General features: G+C 26.5%; 1 protein-coding gene across 7 annotated transcripts in view; it reads right to left on the bottom strand.

Moving 5' to 3' along the window:
* Positions 1–2,124: 2,124 nt before the first annotated feature.
* The window catches only part of LOC126907084 (lutropin-choriogonadotropic hormone receptor-like), a 66,449-nt gene continuing 50,949 nt past the window's right edge, over positions 2,125–17,624 (bottom strand). For 4 of the 7 annotated variants that reach the window (XM_050688114.1, XM_050688111.1, XM_050688112.1 and 1 more), the window contains 5 exons: positions 17,202–17,294; positions 15,934–16,066; positions 15,503–15,850; positions 12,869–13,097; positions 10,739–12,754 (listed from right to left, as the gene is read on the bottom strand). In XM_050688114.1, the coding sequence (XP_050544071.1) occupies positions 12,049–12,754; positions 12,869–13,097; positions 15,503–15,850; positions 15,934–16,066; positions 17,202–17,294 (1,509 nt within the window). In that variant the 3' untranslated portion in view covers positions 10,739–12,048. Of the gene's footprint in view, positions 2,870–10,738; positions 12,755–12,868; positions 13,098–15,502; positions 15,851–15,933; positions 16,067–17,201; positions 17,295–17,624 lie in introns of those variants that run through there. The other 3 variants (XR_007704419.1, XR_007704417.1, XR_007704418.1) reach the window with 3 other exon arrangements.

Below are 17,624 nucleotides of genomic sequence, written 5' to 3'. Positions count from 1 at the left end.
TTTGCTTTGTTTAGTAGGATTTATTTTACGATTTACAAATGATTAAATATTTTTTAGCTCCATCCATTATTCCATTTAAGGGTATCAACGTTATTATTTGAAAACATAGATATTTTATTAGCTTAAATATTAGTCATATCCAAATACGAAAACTATCTAATTGGAAAAATACGGGTCTATAACAATTTTTGAATCAGTATTTGAAAAGATATGAACATTTTTATACATGGATGGGGAGAGAAGCGCGGCATAGTGATTTGTAATTAAAATAATATTTATCGCAAATAGTCTCTAATCTATATATTATGGTGTTAATTTTTTTCAAAATACTTCAAAACTTTTTATCGATCTGTCATTTTCTAACACTTTACCTAGTAAAATATCTATGACGTTATTAAAAAAATTAAAAAATGTTGACACCATTATAAGGGATAACCACTAATAAATCAAGGAATAATTACTAAAAAAATTGCCTTGAAAGGCACCAGCATAACTACACGGAAAAGAAGTATGGTTGAAGTAACCGTTTATATGGTTATCCCGACCCGAAAATTAGGGTTAGTGTTGTGACAGCCTATCGGTTTGATTGAAACTACTATACTGGTTCGTTTGATACATTATGGTTAATGTAAATCCACACTATGGTTGCTGCAACTATACATTACAGTTACTGTATTTATACGTTATGGTTACCTTACCCATCAATAAATAGTGACAATAATCGTTTTATACTGTACCCGTTACCTTCCTAGATGGTTCCAATTACCACGCGCGTTCAGTTAATTCAACCGATTATTAAAAGTGAAATATACCATTTAATTAATAGTAAAAACAGTATAAATTTGATATAGTGTTCTATCATATTTTAAACGTCAAAACCAATACAAATAAATACAACGTCTGAAACAGGCCGATACATTAAGAAGAAGACGACTTATATTAATGTACTAGGCTTCGTCTAGCTGGGGCCCTACGTGCCTCACGCTACTTCGGCGGGTAAGCCTTTTTGAGCCTTCCTCGTAAGTAAGCCGCCACTGATTCCGATAGGAGTACGTCAGGCACAATAAATGTTTTTTTAAATTATTTTAGGAGGGTATTTCCTTTTTTTTTACTTTGTAAAACATGCTATAGAATTTTTTCTTGTTAAAAATCAAAGGGATGATCAAAAAAAAGTCATTAAATCCTTAGTTTTTAGAAGTTGCCTAAAAAAANAATATACCATTTAATTAATAGTAAAAACAGTATAAATTTGATATAGTGTTCTATCATATTTTAAACGTCAAAACCAATACAAATAAATACAACGTCTGAAACAGGCCGATACATTAAGAAGAAGACTTATATTAATATACTAAGCTTCGTCTAGCTGGGGCCCTACGTGCCTCACGCTACTTCGGCGGGTAAGCCTCTTTGGGCCTTCCTCGTAAGTAAGCCACTGATTCCGATAGGAGTACGTCAGGCACAATAAATGTTTTTTTAAATTATTTTAGGAGGGTATTTCCTTTTTTTTTACTTTGTAAAACATGCTATAGAATTTTTTCTTGTTAAAAATCAAAGGGATGATCAAAAAAAAGTCATTAAATCCTTAGTTTTTAGAAGTTGCCTAAAAAAATATTGATAGCACTTAAAGAGGGGCATTCGTCCTTATCCCCCTTAAATACGCCCCTGGTATACACAATTTTGTGTATACTAGGGGTATTTTGGTATTCTAATTATAATAATTGTATTTATATTATAGAATAATTACAAAAAAAAATCGGCAGGTTGTGTTTCCTGGGACTATGGAAAAAATTTAATTTTTATAAAAATATTAGTTACTGAAGTTGGACAGTTGTAATAGGTGGATCCCAATTTTTACAATAAACTCATAGACTTATACAACATATATTAGATAATTAAGATAATTAATACTGTACTATTTTGATAATGAATGTACAAAATTCTATACTTATAACCATCCTAAAATTTATATGCGCAAATGCAAAATAATATCCCAATATAAACTCAGCGTGAACAAAAAAAATTTCAAAGCGAAAAAAGTACAATTGAACAGTAAGCTAATTATAAAGCGAATGTTCAAACAAAAGATATCTATAACAATAAACATGATTAAATATATCAACATATAATAAAAATTGATCACTTGTGGCTAATTAATTAAGTAAAATTAAAACTATATTAAAAATATTATTAATTTAAAAAACTAAAAAATATTAAACTCAAAGCCACAAAAAAATTAATGAAAAGTCGCGGATACGTATTTCGGAAACAATGTTACCATTATCAACGCTAAACACATACTGACATATATCAACATATTTGTACTATTAACATATTTAAAAGTAACCGACAGAAAGTATCTCAATAAAAGTATGCTAAATAAACTAAACATAATATATAAAAATAACTAACATAATCAATTCATATATAGTATTAATGCATTGAATAGAAAATTAAATCGACATAAAAATTCACATTTTACAAATTAAGGGTCACAATAAATATATGCGCAGACATGAGTCATTTGCCATATTAACACCATGCGCGAGGTCGTAAAACAGTCAAAAATGAACGGATTGAAATGATTTTTGTATGATATCTTAGAAATGTCATTGAGCGAGTCTGGTGAAAATTTCAAACCTCAAGACGTGTAAAAAGCTGGCGTCAGCGAAGGTTTATCTCGAAAACCGTCGAAATTTTAAATCTCTAGCTGACAACGGCAAAAATTTTCCGACGTTGGCCAATAATTTTTCTCGTGACCGAGTACTTTCGTTGAAAAAATTTTTTTTGAAAATCCGAGCATACTAAGTAATTTTCCCAGAAAAGCATTTTTTCCTTGTTTTATTATATAATAAGATAACTGTTCAAACTGCAACATATATATATTATAACAATCAAATGTGGTTCAAAGAATACATACTAAAAATTTGCAATTAGAATTTATTACAAATATAAAAAATAATTATATTATGTATTAGAAATCATTTTAATGGTAATAGCAAAAAGTTGGTCTTGTTTTTCGTAGGTCAAAAATAGAATATTATGAATCTTTTTATTTAACTCCTGTCAATAAGCTTGAACTTTTTTTTGGTATTGATTGTTGTATTTAATAATACTTAAGTTTAGAGATACAGAAACAACATTTAACAAAAAGTTAAAATACACCATTTGTTGATAGTCTTAATAAGACAGCTTGACAAAATTTAGGTTATATATGCTTATGAAGTTTTTATTTTTACTCTGATAAGTCATTTGTCACTAATTCAAAATATATGTTCTTAGTTTTTCTCTATCATCAATGTTTAATCTACACTTTGAGTATTTGTAAAATTATGTTTTTTTTTCACATAAAATATTAATTTAGAAAAATATATATATTTTTTATCAAAATTTTAGTGTCATGATGATAATTTGTGTAAATTTTTTTAATCATTCCGTACATTTTCACCTTTCATATGGAGTTTTAAATTTGAGTTTTACAGAATTTTAAAATTATATTATATTTTATTATTTAAATTATATTGATTTTATTATGGATATTACTACAAATTTTATAGATAAAAATTATTTTTATAAATTTTGTTTCGAGAATATTGAGAAAAATATTCTACCTATAATAATGTAAATTTTAGTGTATTAAGTCATTACAGAAATTTGCAAAACAGCTTCCTCTTAAATGTTTAATAGCATTTAATTAAAAAATTGTTCAGTAATTATTCATATTAACGGACCTTGATTAAGAAAAACTATCTTTAATTATTTTAAAATCATTGAAAAAGTAATAATTAAAAATATATTTAATATCAGTCTACTCCAATTGGGACAAATATAAATTATTACTAATAATATCATGTTAATGTGCATACCAAAAATGAAACATTTGACTTTATAAAATAGTTTTTTTTAAGCATACTTAAAAACCATGATTATAATATTGATTGTAAAAATTATTAATAATTTTAATATTATAATTAGTATTTAATTAGACAGTCTAATTATAAATGAGTCATGTAATATTTTTATTAATCTTTAATTAAATACTAAAATTAATATAATTAAAAATAATTATTCATTGATTTCAAATCGAAATTATAAAACAACCTTTCTCAATGTTATTAGAGCAATGAATGTAAAATCGTCATTATTCGGTAATCCTTTTCTTTGTCTGTAGGCTTCCGCAGAAACTAACCATCGATGAATTCTAAGGGGTTCAGACAACAAAAACACGGGAAAATCCAACCTAACCTCGAACAGTTTTCTCACGCGATACAATCACTCAACACCCTAAAATATATTTCTCTGTCACTACCAAAAAGCGCAATTTTAACACAGCTCAAATTTATGTAAGTATAATAACAATCGCTTAATGCTATTTTTCCGTTATAATGGATTCATTGGTTTTATAACTGAATTATAGATTCATTGTTAACCACTGTACATGTACTATGGCTAAATGAGCTGTATCTTGCGGTCGCTCCAACCGAATACGTCGGAAAATACTACCATAATTCCCAACCGAATTGATTTAGTTATTCTAACTAAACGTACTCGCTAGAATTACCAATTAAGATGGTTGGTTTTACCATAATATGGTAAACTATACAGTTTTCAGCCGTTTACCATACAAAAATTATTTTTTCCGTGTACCTTTCATTCTAGTAATCAAAGGACGGTTTAGCCCAGAGACCAGTCATCTCACACAATAATAATTGGCACCGACTGAAGGACAAGCAACCCGACCTTACTTCTGGCCGCACACACAAAATAATAATCAATACACAGTTTTATTAGCGTCCGTACGAATACAAACATTAACCGCGACGGAGACGGTTGTGGTTAAACCGTCAATCCCTTTCTTAATTTGGTCCCACTTTTTATAGTGTGTGGTTCCCTATTCATTTTACATTATTTTCTGATTTTTATAATTTTTATTGTCATCATAAAAAGCATCATTTGTTGACATTATAAATAAAGGTTTTACTCATTAAATAACTTAGGAGTTAATTGTAATTATTATAAAATGACATTTTTTTCAAAAAATTTGAACTTACGAACATTTTAGCTATAAGTTGTTATTAGTTCCTACTATCAAAATAAAGACACACATTATTGGCTCAATAGTTTATTCGAGTCTCATTATCAATGAAAGATTTACTTTGTTAGCTTTTCCCAGAGTAACCACTTTGCTATGGTTTCTCTTAATCCTTAATTGCATGGTTAATTAATCAGCACAAACCCTTAAATATATACGATTAGTAACGTTTGCCGTTATAAATATTAATTCAATCGTGTTTAATTAATTTAGATTTTTTAGAGTCTATGCGAAGCTGAGAAAATATTTTAGAGATAATGAAACATTTTATACTCTATAGTATAATATAAATATATTTGTAATTACTATATATTATTAATATATTCCCATCACCACGATACTGAAAAAAAAAGTACCATAAACTACTACAAATATTGATATATAAAAATAAAATATACAAGTAAATATATTATATATTAAATTGTATAAGAGTCCCCCTTATTTTGAACATTTTAAATTTGACCTTCTCAACCCCAATAAAAATATTCTATCATAAAAATAAATAAGTTCTACAAAATTTTGTCAAGATTGATTAATTCCTTACACAGTGTTGAATATTGAATTCGGAGGGTGATTTTTTGTTGATTATTCCAAAAATATAAGCTTACAGTAAAAAATGAACATGGTAAATTAAATATCTAATAATTGTCTATAATGTATTTTCTTACAAATTATATTGAAAACTAAGGGTTTATTGTAAAAATAAAAGTATTTAAATATTTTTATTTTCATCCAAAAATATTCTTATATTTAGTCAACCGTTTCATTTTCTTTTTTTAATAACCAATTCCTTCAGATGAAAAACCAAATATGTCCGAAGCAACTAAGGAATTACAAGACACAATTGGTTTAACTCAAAGTATAAAAAGAGTTATCGTAAATCTAAAAAAAAAAATTTAATACAAATAATGAGATTTATGATCTTTGGAATCACTGAACTTACTTTCAGATTTCAAATAAAATATGACATTTTATAGTATTATTATTTATTTGATTTCATCGGAATAATCGGTAAATATAAAAAAATACATAGATGACAAAATGAAACTTGTTTGATGTTGAAAGATCGATAAAATTTATTTATGTACTTAAATAATTTATTGATAAGGGATGAAGCCAAAAACAATATGTAGTACAATTTGTTAGTGATAATAGAAATAACTATGTAGATTGTAAGAAAAACACACTAATAATAGATAAATAAATACAATTCTATAAAACGGTATTTTATAAGAATTTTTATGTATAACCTGAGTTATCACTTTGATATTTTTAGTTATAAATAAATTAATAAATTATAAAATAATATTTTGAAAATATTAATGGAGTCCATGGTTAATAATATTTTTTTTTCTCTTTTACATTCCATTTAATTTTCTTGTGTGCTTATTAATAAAACATTTTATTAAAAATTCTTAGAATTTTTTTTTACTAAGTTCTACATATCAAACAAAGGGTTGGAGATACAACATTTTTTACTGGATCTATTTTTTTACGAATTATAAATATTTTTTTTTATAAAATATAAATGATTAATAAATATTAAGATATTTTTGGATGAAAATATAAATTTTTAAATATTTTTATTTTCACAGACAAATATTATGTAGTAGAAGTTTTTTCCTCATTTACTGAAAATTTTGATACATCTGTGTAAAAAATGGTTTATTTATATCGAAATTTCGCATTTTCATGTCAAAATTACATTATTTTTATACACGATTCATGAATATATTAAAAATATCAAATTAGCGTATGAGAATCTTCGTATAATTTCTCACTATACACACTAATTAACACATTTTTTAATTATACATGGCATTATATAAAATATAATAGAAATAAACTTATTTGTTGAGAAGATGTTCCTAACTTAATAGGATTGTTAAGCAAATTACATTTACAAAATAGTGTTTTTCTGTTAGCTAACTTCTTCTCACTTGAGTGTATTAATTATAGAATATATATTTTAATATAGCAAGAAACGTTCAAATATTATAAAAACATTTTTTTTTATTTTATAAACAAACGAAATGTATAAAAAATTACTATTTTAAGTGCTCCTGTAAGGTATTTTTATTTGAAAAATAAAAAATATTTAATAATTTGCGCGAAAAAGTTGTTATTATTCTCTATGTAAATAAATTACAAAATAGTGTTCTTAGAAAACCTTTTTTAACAAGTTCAATTTATAATTCAATTAAATTGTATTTTTAACAAGCGAAAGATAAAATCCTAGTTGATATTATTTTTACTTTACACTTTGACAGTGTAATATTCTCGAGCTTTCACTTAAAAAAAGATAAGTCTTGTGAAACAAGAGATATTGGGTGACTTAGTGAACCATCTCGTACGTTTGGCCAACGTATTGTTGTACTATTATCAATCATTTTCACTCAAAGGTACATCGGAAGAACTGTGTATAACTTTTAAAGATTTATTCGACACGTTTTGTCCGCAACCCCAAAGGCATGTTGTTGATAAATGTCTCTTTCTTTTACTTTCCATTAGAAAAACTATCAACGATAAAATGCCTTTTTTCTGTTACGTTTGTAAAGGATAAACAACCATAATATCGCATTGTGTCCTTGTGTAGTGTAAAAAAGAAAAAAGACATACTTAGATAATAGATAAAAATGATTTATGTTTAATAGTTATTTTATTTTTTTAATTTACTAAAAACCTTATTTCTTGAACGTATTATGAGTCAGTAGGAGCTCATAATGAGTATATTTTTTTCCTAGTCCATCATTTTATTTTGGAGTAATATATTGCGGCCGATGGAAGGACATCGCCCTTGTGGCTACGTCATTGCAACAACAAAAAAATATTTGTAATATAATTATTGGAAACGTTATTTTAGATTTGCGTGATGAATTATATTCAAGAATTAATGTGTAAATTTAGTTGCAAAAATAGTTAGACTAACCTATTTTATTAATTCATTTATATTTTATTCCCATTAAATCGAAAATAAACCGCTCATATTTTAATTAAATTTCATAAAACTTCAATGAGCATATTAATAAATAATATTTTTATTGCACCTAGAGAATTATGAATTTTTGTAAAATATTCAATGTAGATATTTTGATTTTGTAAGCAATTTCGCAAATTATGAAATAACATAATTATTTGATAAACTAGCGAGATTAAATTGTAACTAATACCAACAGTGTGTTTTATCGGAGGCGGCTGTAAGGAGACCAGTTATCCTATTGTTTTTGGTATGAAATTCTATAGTACCAAGAAAACATTACTCCTTTTATATTAACGGTTAACAAGATAATGTTCAATAAAGTGTTTGACAACAACAACTTGTAAGCTATAAAGCTGGTTTATTTTAAAATGGAACTGTGAAATGATCTCATAAATATATACATAATATATCTGTTGGTTATAAACCACTCGATTACTCGCAAAATAAATACTATATTGTAAACATATTTTTTGTCTTTTTTTTTTAGTTACATAGTCATATATTTTTTCATTTGTCAGCTATTAGTTACTTTTTAGCATCATCGACTTTTGGACCAATACTTCGAAGGTTATAAACGTATATATTCGTAACAGAGAGGAGAAATGTCTAATAATATAAATAGTCATAGTCGCGCCTCTTCCAATCTATAATTTAAAATCGTCATATCTCCTGAAGTATCTGTACAAAAGACAAAGTTCACTCGTTATTTTCTTAATCAGATCAATTAACTATTTAATAAACGAATCAAATATGGATATTGTTGAAAAAACTTAATTTACATCCTTGTAAATTATAAGGGATGATGCCGAAAAATAAATAATAGCTAATAAATCAAGAAATGTATGCAATTAAATATATATGTATATGATTTGAATATTGTATTTATTTTGCGAGCAATTGAGTAGTTTATAACGATCGGATCAACTGTATAAACATGAAAAAGTGTATACATAAATGTACAGAGTGATATAATAATATACTTTAATATGAGTATCTATATAATAGGCCAGAAAAAAACGTAAGCATTTTAAAAATATCCACGTTTAAGTTTTCAAGGCTACAGTAATTATAAATTAAAAATAATACAAATATTAAACTTCGATTATAAATAAATAACATATATATTTCAATTTTAACTGAAATTAGTTAATCTTGTAAATATTAAAATCTAGTGAATATAAGTAAGCAATTAAATTAATAGTATTTGTGCCTAATTGTGACATAAATACTATCATTATTTATTCATTTTATTTTGACGAAGTAAAAATTATTTACATATTATATACTAGAATTTAATAAATTATTCAATTTTTAGTATTTTAATTACTTATGAGATGTGAAATAAAAAATTTAGATATTTTATTACACTGCATGAATTTGTTCTTCTGTGTTAGCTAAAATATCAAGAACAACATAATTTTCGATAAAAATCTTCGGAGCAGTTAAATTAAAATTTACTATTCTAGTTGTAATTTATGCAATTAACATCTGCATAATAAGTACGTTAATATCAATAAATCAAGAATTGTTTGGCAATTCAATACAATTCATTAATTTTCCATTGTAATATTATGTCGCAATATATATATATTACTTAATAACTTTTTTCCTCGATTACAAGTGGATTATTTGTAGAATATTAATTAAGTTCTTACAAAACGAATGAGCTGAAATGACCATGTGGACTAAGACGGCGAATGCATTTCACTGAATGTCTATAACAGATATCACGTGTACAATAATCCGATGGGATAATTACGAATTCTATAATTTAACCGGTTCAAGGTGATATATTTTTTATAATAAAATAACCAACTATAAACAAAAGAAATTTTATAAAGAAAAAAAAGCAACTGATTTAATTTAAAACTTATGTCGCCAATTTAAAATCGACGAGAATTATTTGACATGAAATTTGTATTAATTCTTAGTAAGTTTAATGAAGTTTTTTTTTGTATAGAAAAAAATATTTGTTTTTTCATACTGTAAATACAACTATCATAGCCAAAAATCGAAATATTTTCCGTTGTAAACAATATAGTTATACGTAATTCGTACAAAATTAAATTTGTTTATATCACCTCAACTTGATATTTCCCATTAAGTAAATCATGACTTGTAAGTAAACTATTTTATTAGCGAAAATGCGGAAAAATGTCAAGTATTTCGTAATTGCACACTGTAAATCTTGACACGTCGAACTTTCAGATACTGTTAAGAGTGAAAAACATTCATTTATTTTCAAATACATCCTTTGTAAAAAAAAAAACCCAACACCACAATTGTTTAAAAAAAACGTGTCCCGTATTTTTTGATATCCTTTTTCATTATAATAACAACTTAATGACAAAGATATGTGCACATTTGTTTAAAATTAAAACAAAGATCACTTTTTAATTTAATGCAACTTATAGTTTTGAATATCTATAAAACGCCTTGTTAAATCATTAGATATTACACACCTAATGTATACTAATTATGTGTGTATACTTAATAACCTGTTTAATTAAAAAAAAAATAATAACTAGGTAATTTTTTTATCAGGTATTATGAATACTAAATTTATAATAATCTAATACAACTAACAAAATGAAAATGTATTATTAAGCTATTAACATAAAATTTTATTATTCAAAATAACATAACTAACATGTGATATATAGTTACAGATTTTTAAATTAGTTATTCAAGTTCATAGGCATTGATTTTATGATATTTTTTTTGTAAAACTAGAACTTAAATTAACAGTCCAAACACTTAAATTGTCTTCATTTTATTTTATAATGCTACATTTATAAATGGGTTATCTTAACTGCTATTCTAATAAATTAGATATCCAAGTAACAAATCAATAATATTAAATATTAAACATTTTTTTAAACCTTTTTTTTTTTTAACACTTAAATTTATAATAGAAAACTTTATTTTTGTTTATTAACACACTATAAAATATGAAAGAATAAATTTATATACAATATAAATTTACATAATTTTAATTTAGGACATTTAATTACTAAGACTTATGATATTGATTAAGTATTCAATTAAAGACTTTCGACGATGAGCTCATTATAAGATGTATTTTACTATTTTTAAATCATAAAAGATAAAATTTTATAGATTTGAAACGAATTATAGCACAAACAGATATTGACATTTTAATTTTATTTATCAGTAGTAGTGGTCAAAGTATTTGGTCCTAAAGGTTTTGTTTTTCATCTGAGGTGGGTAAAATCAAAATGACCTTATTTAGGTTTTTTTTTAGATAAATTTAGTTAATATTATAGAAACTTGTCTAAAATAAAAACATATTTTATTTTATGTGTTTGTTCTATATGATAAATGAAAATATATTACACCACCGATTGACCATTTTCACTCTCAGGATACTTATAATAGTAAAAAACACGTAGATAACTATATATACAAACATATGGATATTTTTAGGAGGACAGGGAGGCATAAGTCCCATGTAATAAATTCTTAATTGATACGAATACATGAGGCTATAGTGAAAAATAATTAATGAAAGGAGTATTTAAAATATTTTAGTCATTTGATCATGTTGAGAACATTTTCTTTTGTATACTTCCTCAGAACAAAAACATAATTAAACCATTGTGTTGTCAATAGATCAGTGGTTAGTTAATATCTTTCCTTTCAAAAAATTGAAGTCGTTTGTTCATCATCTGTTTTTTGACTTAGTCACGAAATTTATTTTATTTTAAACTGTATGGTAACTTCAATATAATAATAGGCAAAGATATTTTGTTAGAAGTGTTAAGCGTTTCTCGACTTAACTTTTAATAGAAGTGTCTTATTAAAATATAAATTTTATACTTATGAAATATACTTTGCTTACTTGATAAAATTGTACATAAATTAATGACAATAGAATTTGTATGTTCTTTACTGTTCAATTGAAATACAATATACAGTTATCAATTTGGATTCGTTGTCTTGTTCAAGGATTTTGTCAAGTGTTCACGACTGGTTGCAAGGGTAACAATTCTAACTGTAACTTATTAATAGATGTATTCTCCTGTAAAGGCGTCAGGGAACCCGGTCTAGTAGAAGCAACAACAGAGTCGACGGACGTTACAGTTGTCATGAGGGACCCACGGTGATTGCTGCTGTTAAGTGCTTGGTCGCCGGTCACCCGCCTATCATATCGCGTATCGTGGTAAGTCTTTCGGAAGCCACCACTTATTGCCTTGCCATTTCTTCCACCCCCTGCACCGCCCGGTCCTCCTTTATATTCATTGACTCGTTCGTTGCAAACTCCCAACCGAGCGAGTAATGCAAATAAGTCTCGGCGATACTGTTGCGTAAGCAACGCGTACAGGTATGGATTGGCGCAAGAATTAAGTGGATAGAAGAAGACGAGCAAAATTTTCGTCTTGGGCACATCAATTAGCGGATAGCCAGCCAATGCGGTGAGTCCAAAAAAGGCCACTGGTGCCCAACACGCAAAGTCAGTGAATACTAACAGGGCCATACGTTTCGCCACTGTCATATCGGATCGGGCAACCGAAGCCACAGCTTCTCTTCCACCCCTAATTGATATGTACATTTTCGCGTAACATGCACAAATCACCACAAATGCAATGCCGTTGAACATGAGTAAAGAAAATAGGTACAATTTATCAGTAGAAGTGGAATTTTCCATCGGTAAACATATACTGAAACAAAAAATTCCACAAAGTACGTAAATTGTTTGACCATAGAAATATTATTTGTACCGCCAAAGTATTTGTCTAAATAAATCGAAAACTTCATGCGTAGAATAAACTCACCTTGTTTTTGAATAGCCGCTAGTACCCAGTAGAGGCAGTGCGCCCATTAGTATCGAGAATAACCAACCGACAGCCATTATTTTCATGGAGGCGCCTAATTTAAGACGTCGATTTAAGTGAATTGCGTAGGTAATTGTGTACCATCTTTCGCCGGTGATTATCGTAAGAGTAAATACTGACAGCATGCACGAAAAAACGGTAAGAAAACCAGCTACTTGGCAGCCAATACCTGCAGAAGACGGCGATTATTTTATAGCTTGAACTTGTCTATTCAAAAATAATAACAGTGTACAATGGTGGACACTTTAAACAAGTGATTTTTTCAAAGCTTCTCACATCATAATTATTAAAATGTTCAAAATATTATACGATCTATGATTATTTATTTGTTTCGATAATTAAATATTGAATCACAGAAATAATTGGGAGCTTTGTATTTAAAAAACAAATAAGCCGAGAGATTTTTAATTTCGAATTTCAAAATTCTCATCTCGTTTGGCCACTGACAAAATCCTGTTGATTTTTTTGCTTGAAGGAGTAAATTCAATGATTTTATAGTGCACATCCTTTGATTAAAAACGCCAGCAACATAATAAACACTAGAAGGTTTTACAACCAAATGTTACAACGTTTTGAGTATGCTCGTGTATTATTATTACTACACATATTTCGGGCCGACTGGAAAAAAAAACCACAAACATTTCTGTAAGGAACATCTTAATGTTGAAATTAAGATTTAAAGAACTCATTATACCCACTCAATACATTTTGTTATATATTATTACCTATATTACGTATGCAATTGTTTACGAGGTGTTTATAAAGTTAGTTCATGAACAATGAACATCAAACTATGTTTTGGTTTGTTCGGCGTTGTCTTCTCGTTAGAGAACACAGCAGATAGCGACAGGATTTCAGAATTAATGAAATACAAATAAATAATTATAAAGTAATTTAGTCTGGTATTAGTGCAGAATCAAATTATTCCAAGTTTCAGTGATTTTAAATTTTATTGAATTAAATATTATATTTTATTCTATTAATATTTCATATTATTGTGCATATTTTCTTTTTGTTTTCAATACATTTTAGAAAGCAATTAAATAATGGAAAATATCATAACGACGTAATAACAAAATAACCAGTAAATAAAATTTTAAGAGTTTTTCATCAACATTAGTTTTTTGTTTATTTATAACTTAATGACACAATCGGAAAAATAACGCGTACCAATTTAAAAAAAAATTTCTATTAAATTAATTAAAAAATATTTATAGATGACGGACAGAAAAATTTAAACTCATGTTTAAATATTGTGAATGAGATATATCTAGTGAATAACACTTAATTATATTTTTGTAGTTGGACTAAATATAGTTTTAGAAAATAACTATATTTATATTATAAATGCTACTTACTACAACCTGTCGTAAATAACTAATTACTCGATTCTAGCTCTAATGCGAAGCTGAGAAGGTACTTTTTTAACATTATAAAATTTTTTTTATGAAAATTCTCATCTCTCACAAGTCCGTTTTTAATGATCGGGTTAAAAGGGTTAAAAGAACCCTATTTTAATATAGTTATACCTTTCGTTCTAAAAATTGGGGAAAAAACCCTCAATTTTAAAAATTTGATTTCAAAATTATGCTATCTAAAAAATTACATTTTCTACATTTTTTTTTTGTATGTTAAAACTGCTATAACTTTTTTGAAACACTGATCCTAATGAAATTTCAATAGAGTTTACCAGACGATAAGGTATATTTTAGTATGATATAAAAGTCCAAAGAAAAGTCTAAGTATAGGAAGGGTTTAAATTAGACAACTGCACTAAGTTTGTTCTTTATTGAGCCATTGTTATTCATTGATCATGTAACCCTACACGTTTTTTATAAAAACTTAATCAGTATCGTTATTGATCGATTATATTTAATTAAAACTGAAATAGATTAAAATAAAATACAATTATGATTGACCATTGTCAGAACAGATAATTTAAGATTATATTGAACTTTTGAATAACATATACAAAATCCTATTTCTTGAAATTGTTTTGTTCCAAAGCTTTTGTTCATTACATGAGGCTTTGTTAACAGATTCTGTTATTTTATAGAAACGAGAAAATGACAATCGTACTTACGTTGCACTTTTATTCAAAAGATTATGAAGATTGATGAACTAAATTGTTTGTTTGTGGATTGGTCGTTATCGAATGTATTATATATTGAAAACTTAGTTTATTAATGTATTATTTTTCGACGTCAGTTTACTGATAAGAACAAGGTTGGATTTAAAAAGGGATTTAGGGCCCAGAACTCCCATTAAAATTCGATAATTTGGTAAATGGCCTTATACTTTATTCATAATTAAAAAAAAAGTAACTCACAAGTTTTTGAAGATTTTTTTTTAAATATTATTTATATTTAAATATTTTCATGTGTTATTTATTTATTTTTAATTTTATTCATGTACACAAATTTTAATTAAAAAATAATTCAATAAATTTTTTTAGACAATATTATTCTCTTAAAAAAGACTTGTTAAATTATTTAGAACTTTAGAAGCATTAATGCAACGTCGCTGAAATTTACTTATACTTTTATATAATTTTACTGATAGAATAAAACTTACCCCTTTGCCAGAATATTGCGTGATTGAAGTAGTGTCCGATAGATCGAGCGTCCATGATGGCAATGAGTAACAAGTATAAGCCCATGCAAAAGTCAGCAATGGCCAAGTTGCACATTAGAAACTTGGGAACTGTAAGCCTAAATCGGCTACTGAGTAATACAAATAGCACAGCAATATTACCAAGCAATGCGGCAACAGCTACTACCCAAACGGCTATTCGAAGTGTCCAATTTCCCATGAGATCTTCACAAGGATTGAAAGCATCTGGTTCAGGAAAACACCTCACTGCTCGGTAATTTTTTGATACATTTCCACAAACGGCTTCGAACTGAGTTCCTACTGTAACATCTTGAAAATAAAACACAAAAATCATTATGTTCGGAATCATTAAGTTTTTTCAATAAAATATAAATGCGTCACTAAATATTTACCATTCGAATGAAATGTTTCATCATCTTCAGAAAAAAAAGACTCAGATTCGGTTGTTTCGGATGGCTTCAAAATTGCCTGGGCTGATAATGATGTCATAGTTTGACACTGTTGCAACATATTTTTGACGAATACCTATAACAAACAAAAGTAGGTCACTAAATTTCTATTTCGTAGTTTACTACATAAGACTAAAGATATGAAATTTGTGCAAATTTCTTTCGTGGCTACCAAAATTTGAGGATAAATGAAATTCTTTCGAAAATTTTTATTTAATGTTTAATTTAATTTAAATAAATAGCTTTTTTAATTTTGTATATTTCCACTTATATTTTGAGACTTTTTTTAGTACTCAAGTTCAAAAACCTAAGAAATATACAAAAAAAAATTATTATGAGGCCATATAAATGAATAATATTAAAATGCCTTAGAATGAAAATCAATTTTAAAGCTTTCAAAAAAAATTTAAGAAGCCATATAAATTGATAAATATCAGGAAGCCTTAGAAATGCATTAACATTAAGAAGCCTTAGAAATGCAAAAAATATAGGAAGCCATATAAATTGATAAATATCAGGAAGCCTTAGAAATGCAAAAAATATAAGAAGCCATATAAATTGATAAATATCAAGAAACCTTAAAAATGTAAAAAAAAGTTGAAGCCTTAGAAATGTAAAAAATATAAGAATCCATTAAAATGCATCAATATTAAGAGGACTTAGAAATGCAAAACAATTTAGATTAAAAAAATATAGGCAGTCATAAAAATTTAAAAAACTGTGAGTTCAATCTTTGATTTTTACTATACATGAGCAATTATCAACGGTTTTAATTTATAATATATTTTATGTGTCTAATACGTGTGATTTTTATTTAATGTTACACATTATGATGTTACTAAATAGTGTAAGATAACTTAAGGAAAGAAATGTAGTTTACAATATTGTGGAAAAATCAATTGATTTTTCTTTGTTGGGGCATAAATAATTGACATATAAATAAATTTCAGCGTGAATCTCTATGATATTTAAGGGTGTTTAATTGTATGCTTTGAATTATAATTAGAAAAAACCATTAAACGCAAATGGTAATTGAGACGAATAATTATTCGCCTTCATCATTATAAGACATAAACATAAATCTTAGAAATATGTTGAGGACATAAGTAAACTTCCGTTTATAAATAAAGTGATATTTTTAATAAAGGAAATATTGGTGTAATATCATGTAAAATGTACTAAAGTTTAAAATTATAATAACTTCAATTTACCTCGTGATCTGCATATTCTTTTGGGCTGTGTGTTTCTGGAAAATGAAAAGCACAGCAGTGGTAGGGATATGTTAGCCATGCTTCTTGAATGTTCTATAAACAGAATACTAATATTCAGTTATTAAAATAAATACAAACCCTACTGGTAGAAAAATTTTATTCCATAACGCTTTATGAATTAAATTTTAAATTAATAAATTTTGTACTATTCACAGAGCATAGTTAATTATATAGTTTCATGTAAAAGTTTTTATAAAAATATTTCCGTACAATCACTATAAAAAAATCGATACTAGACTGAAACTTACAAAATATATTATCGAATTTTGTTTTTTTTTTTAAACAATTTATTATTTTGTACCTAACGATGCCCTTTTATCTATTAATCCACTGTTAATCAAAATTATAAAAACTTCCTATGAA

The sequence above is a fragment of the Daktulosphaira vitifoliae genome, unplaced genomic scaffold (assembly GCF_025091365.1).
Source record: "Daktulosphaira vitifoliae isolate Bord-2020 unplaced genomic scaffold, ASM2509136v1 Scaffold_5, whole genome shotgun sequence".
In the NCBI taxonomy this organism is placed as follows: Eukaryota; Metazoa; Arthropoda; class Insecta; order Hemiptera; family Phylloxeridae; genus Daktulosphaira; species Daktulosphaira vitifoliae.
The sequence above is the reverse complement of the archived record's forward strand: the minus strand, read 5'-3'. Positions and strand labels throughout refer to the sequence as shown.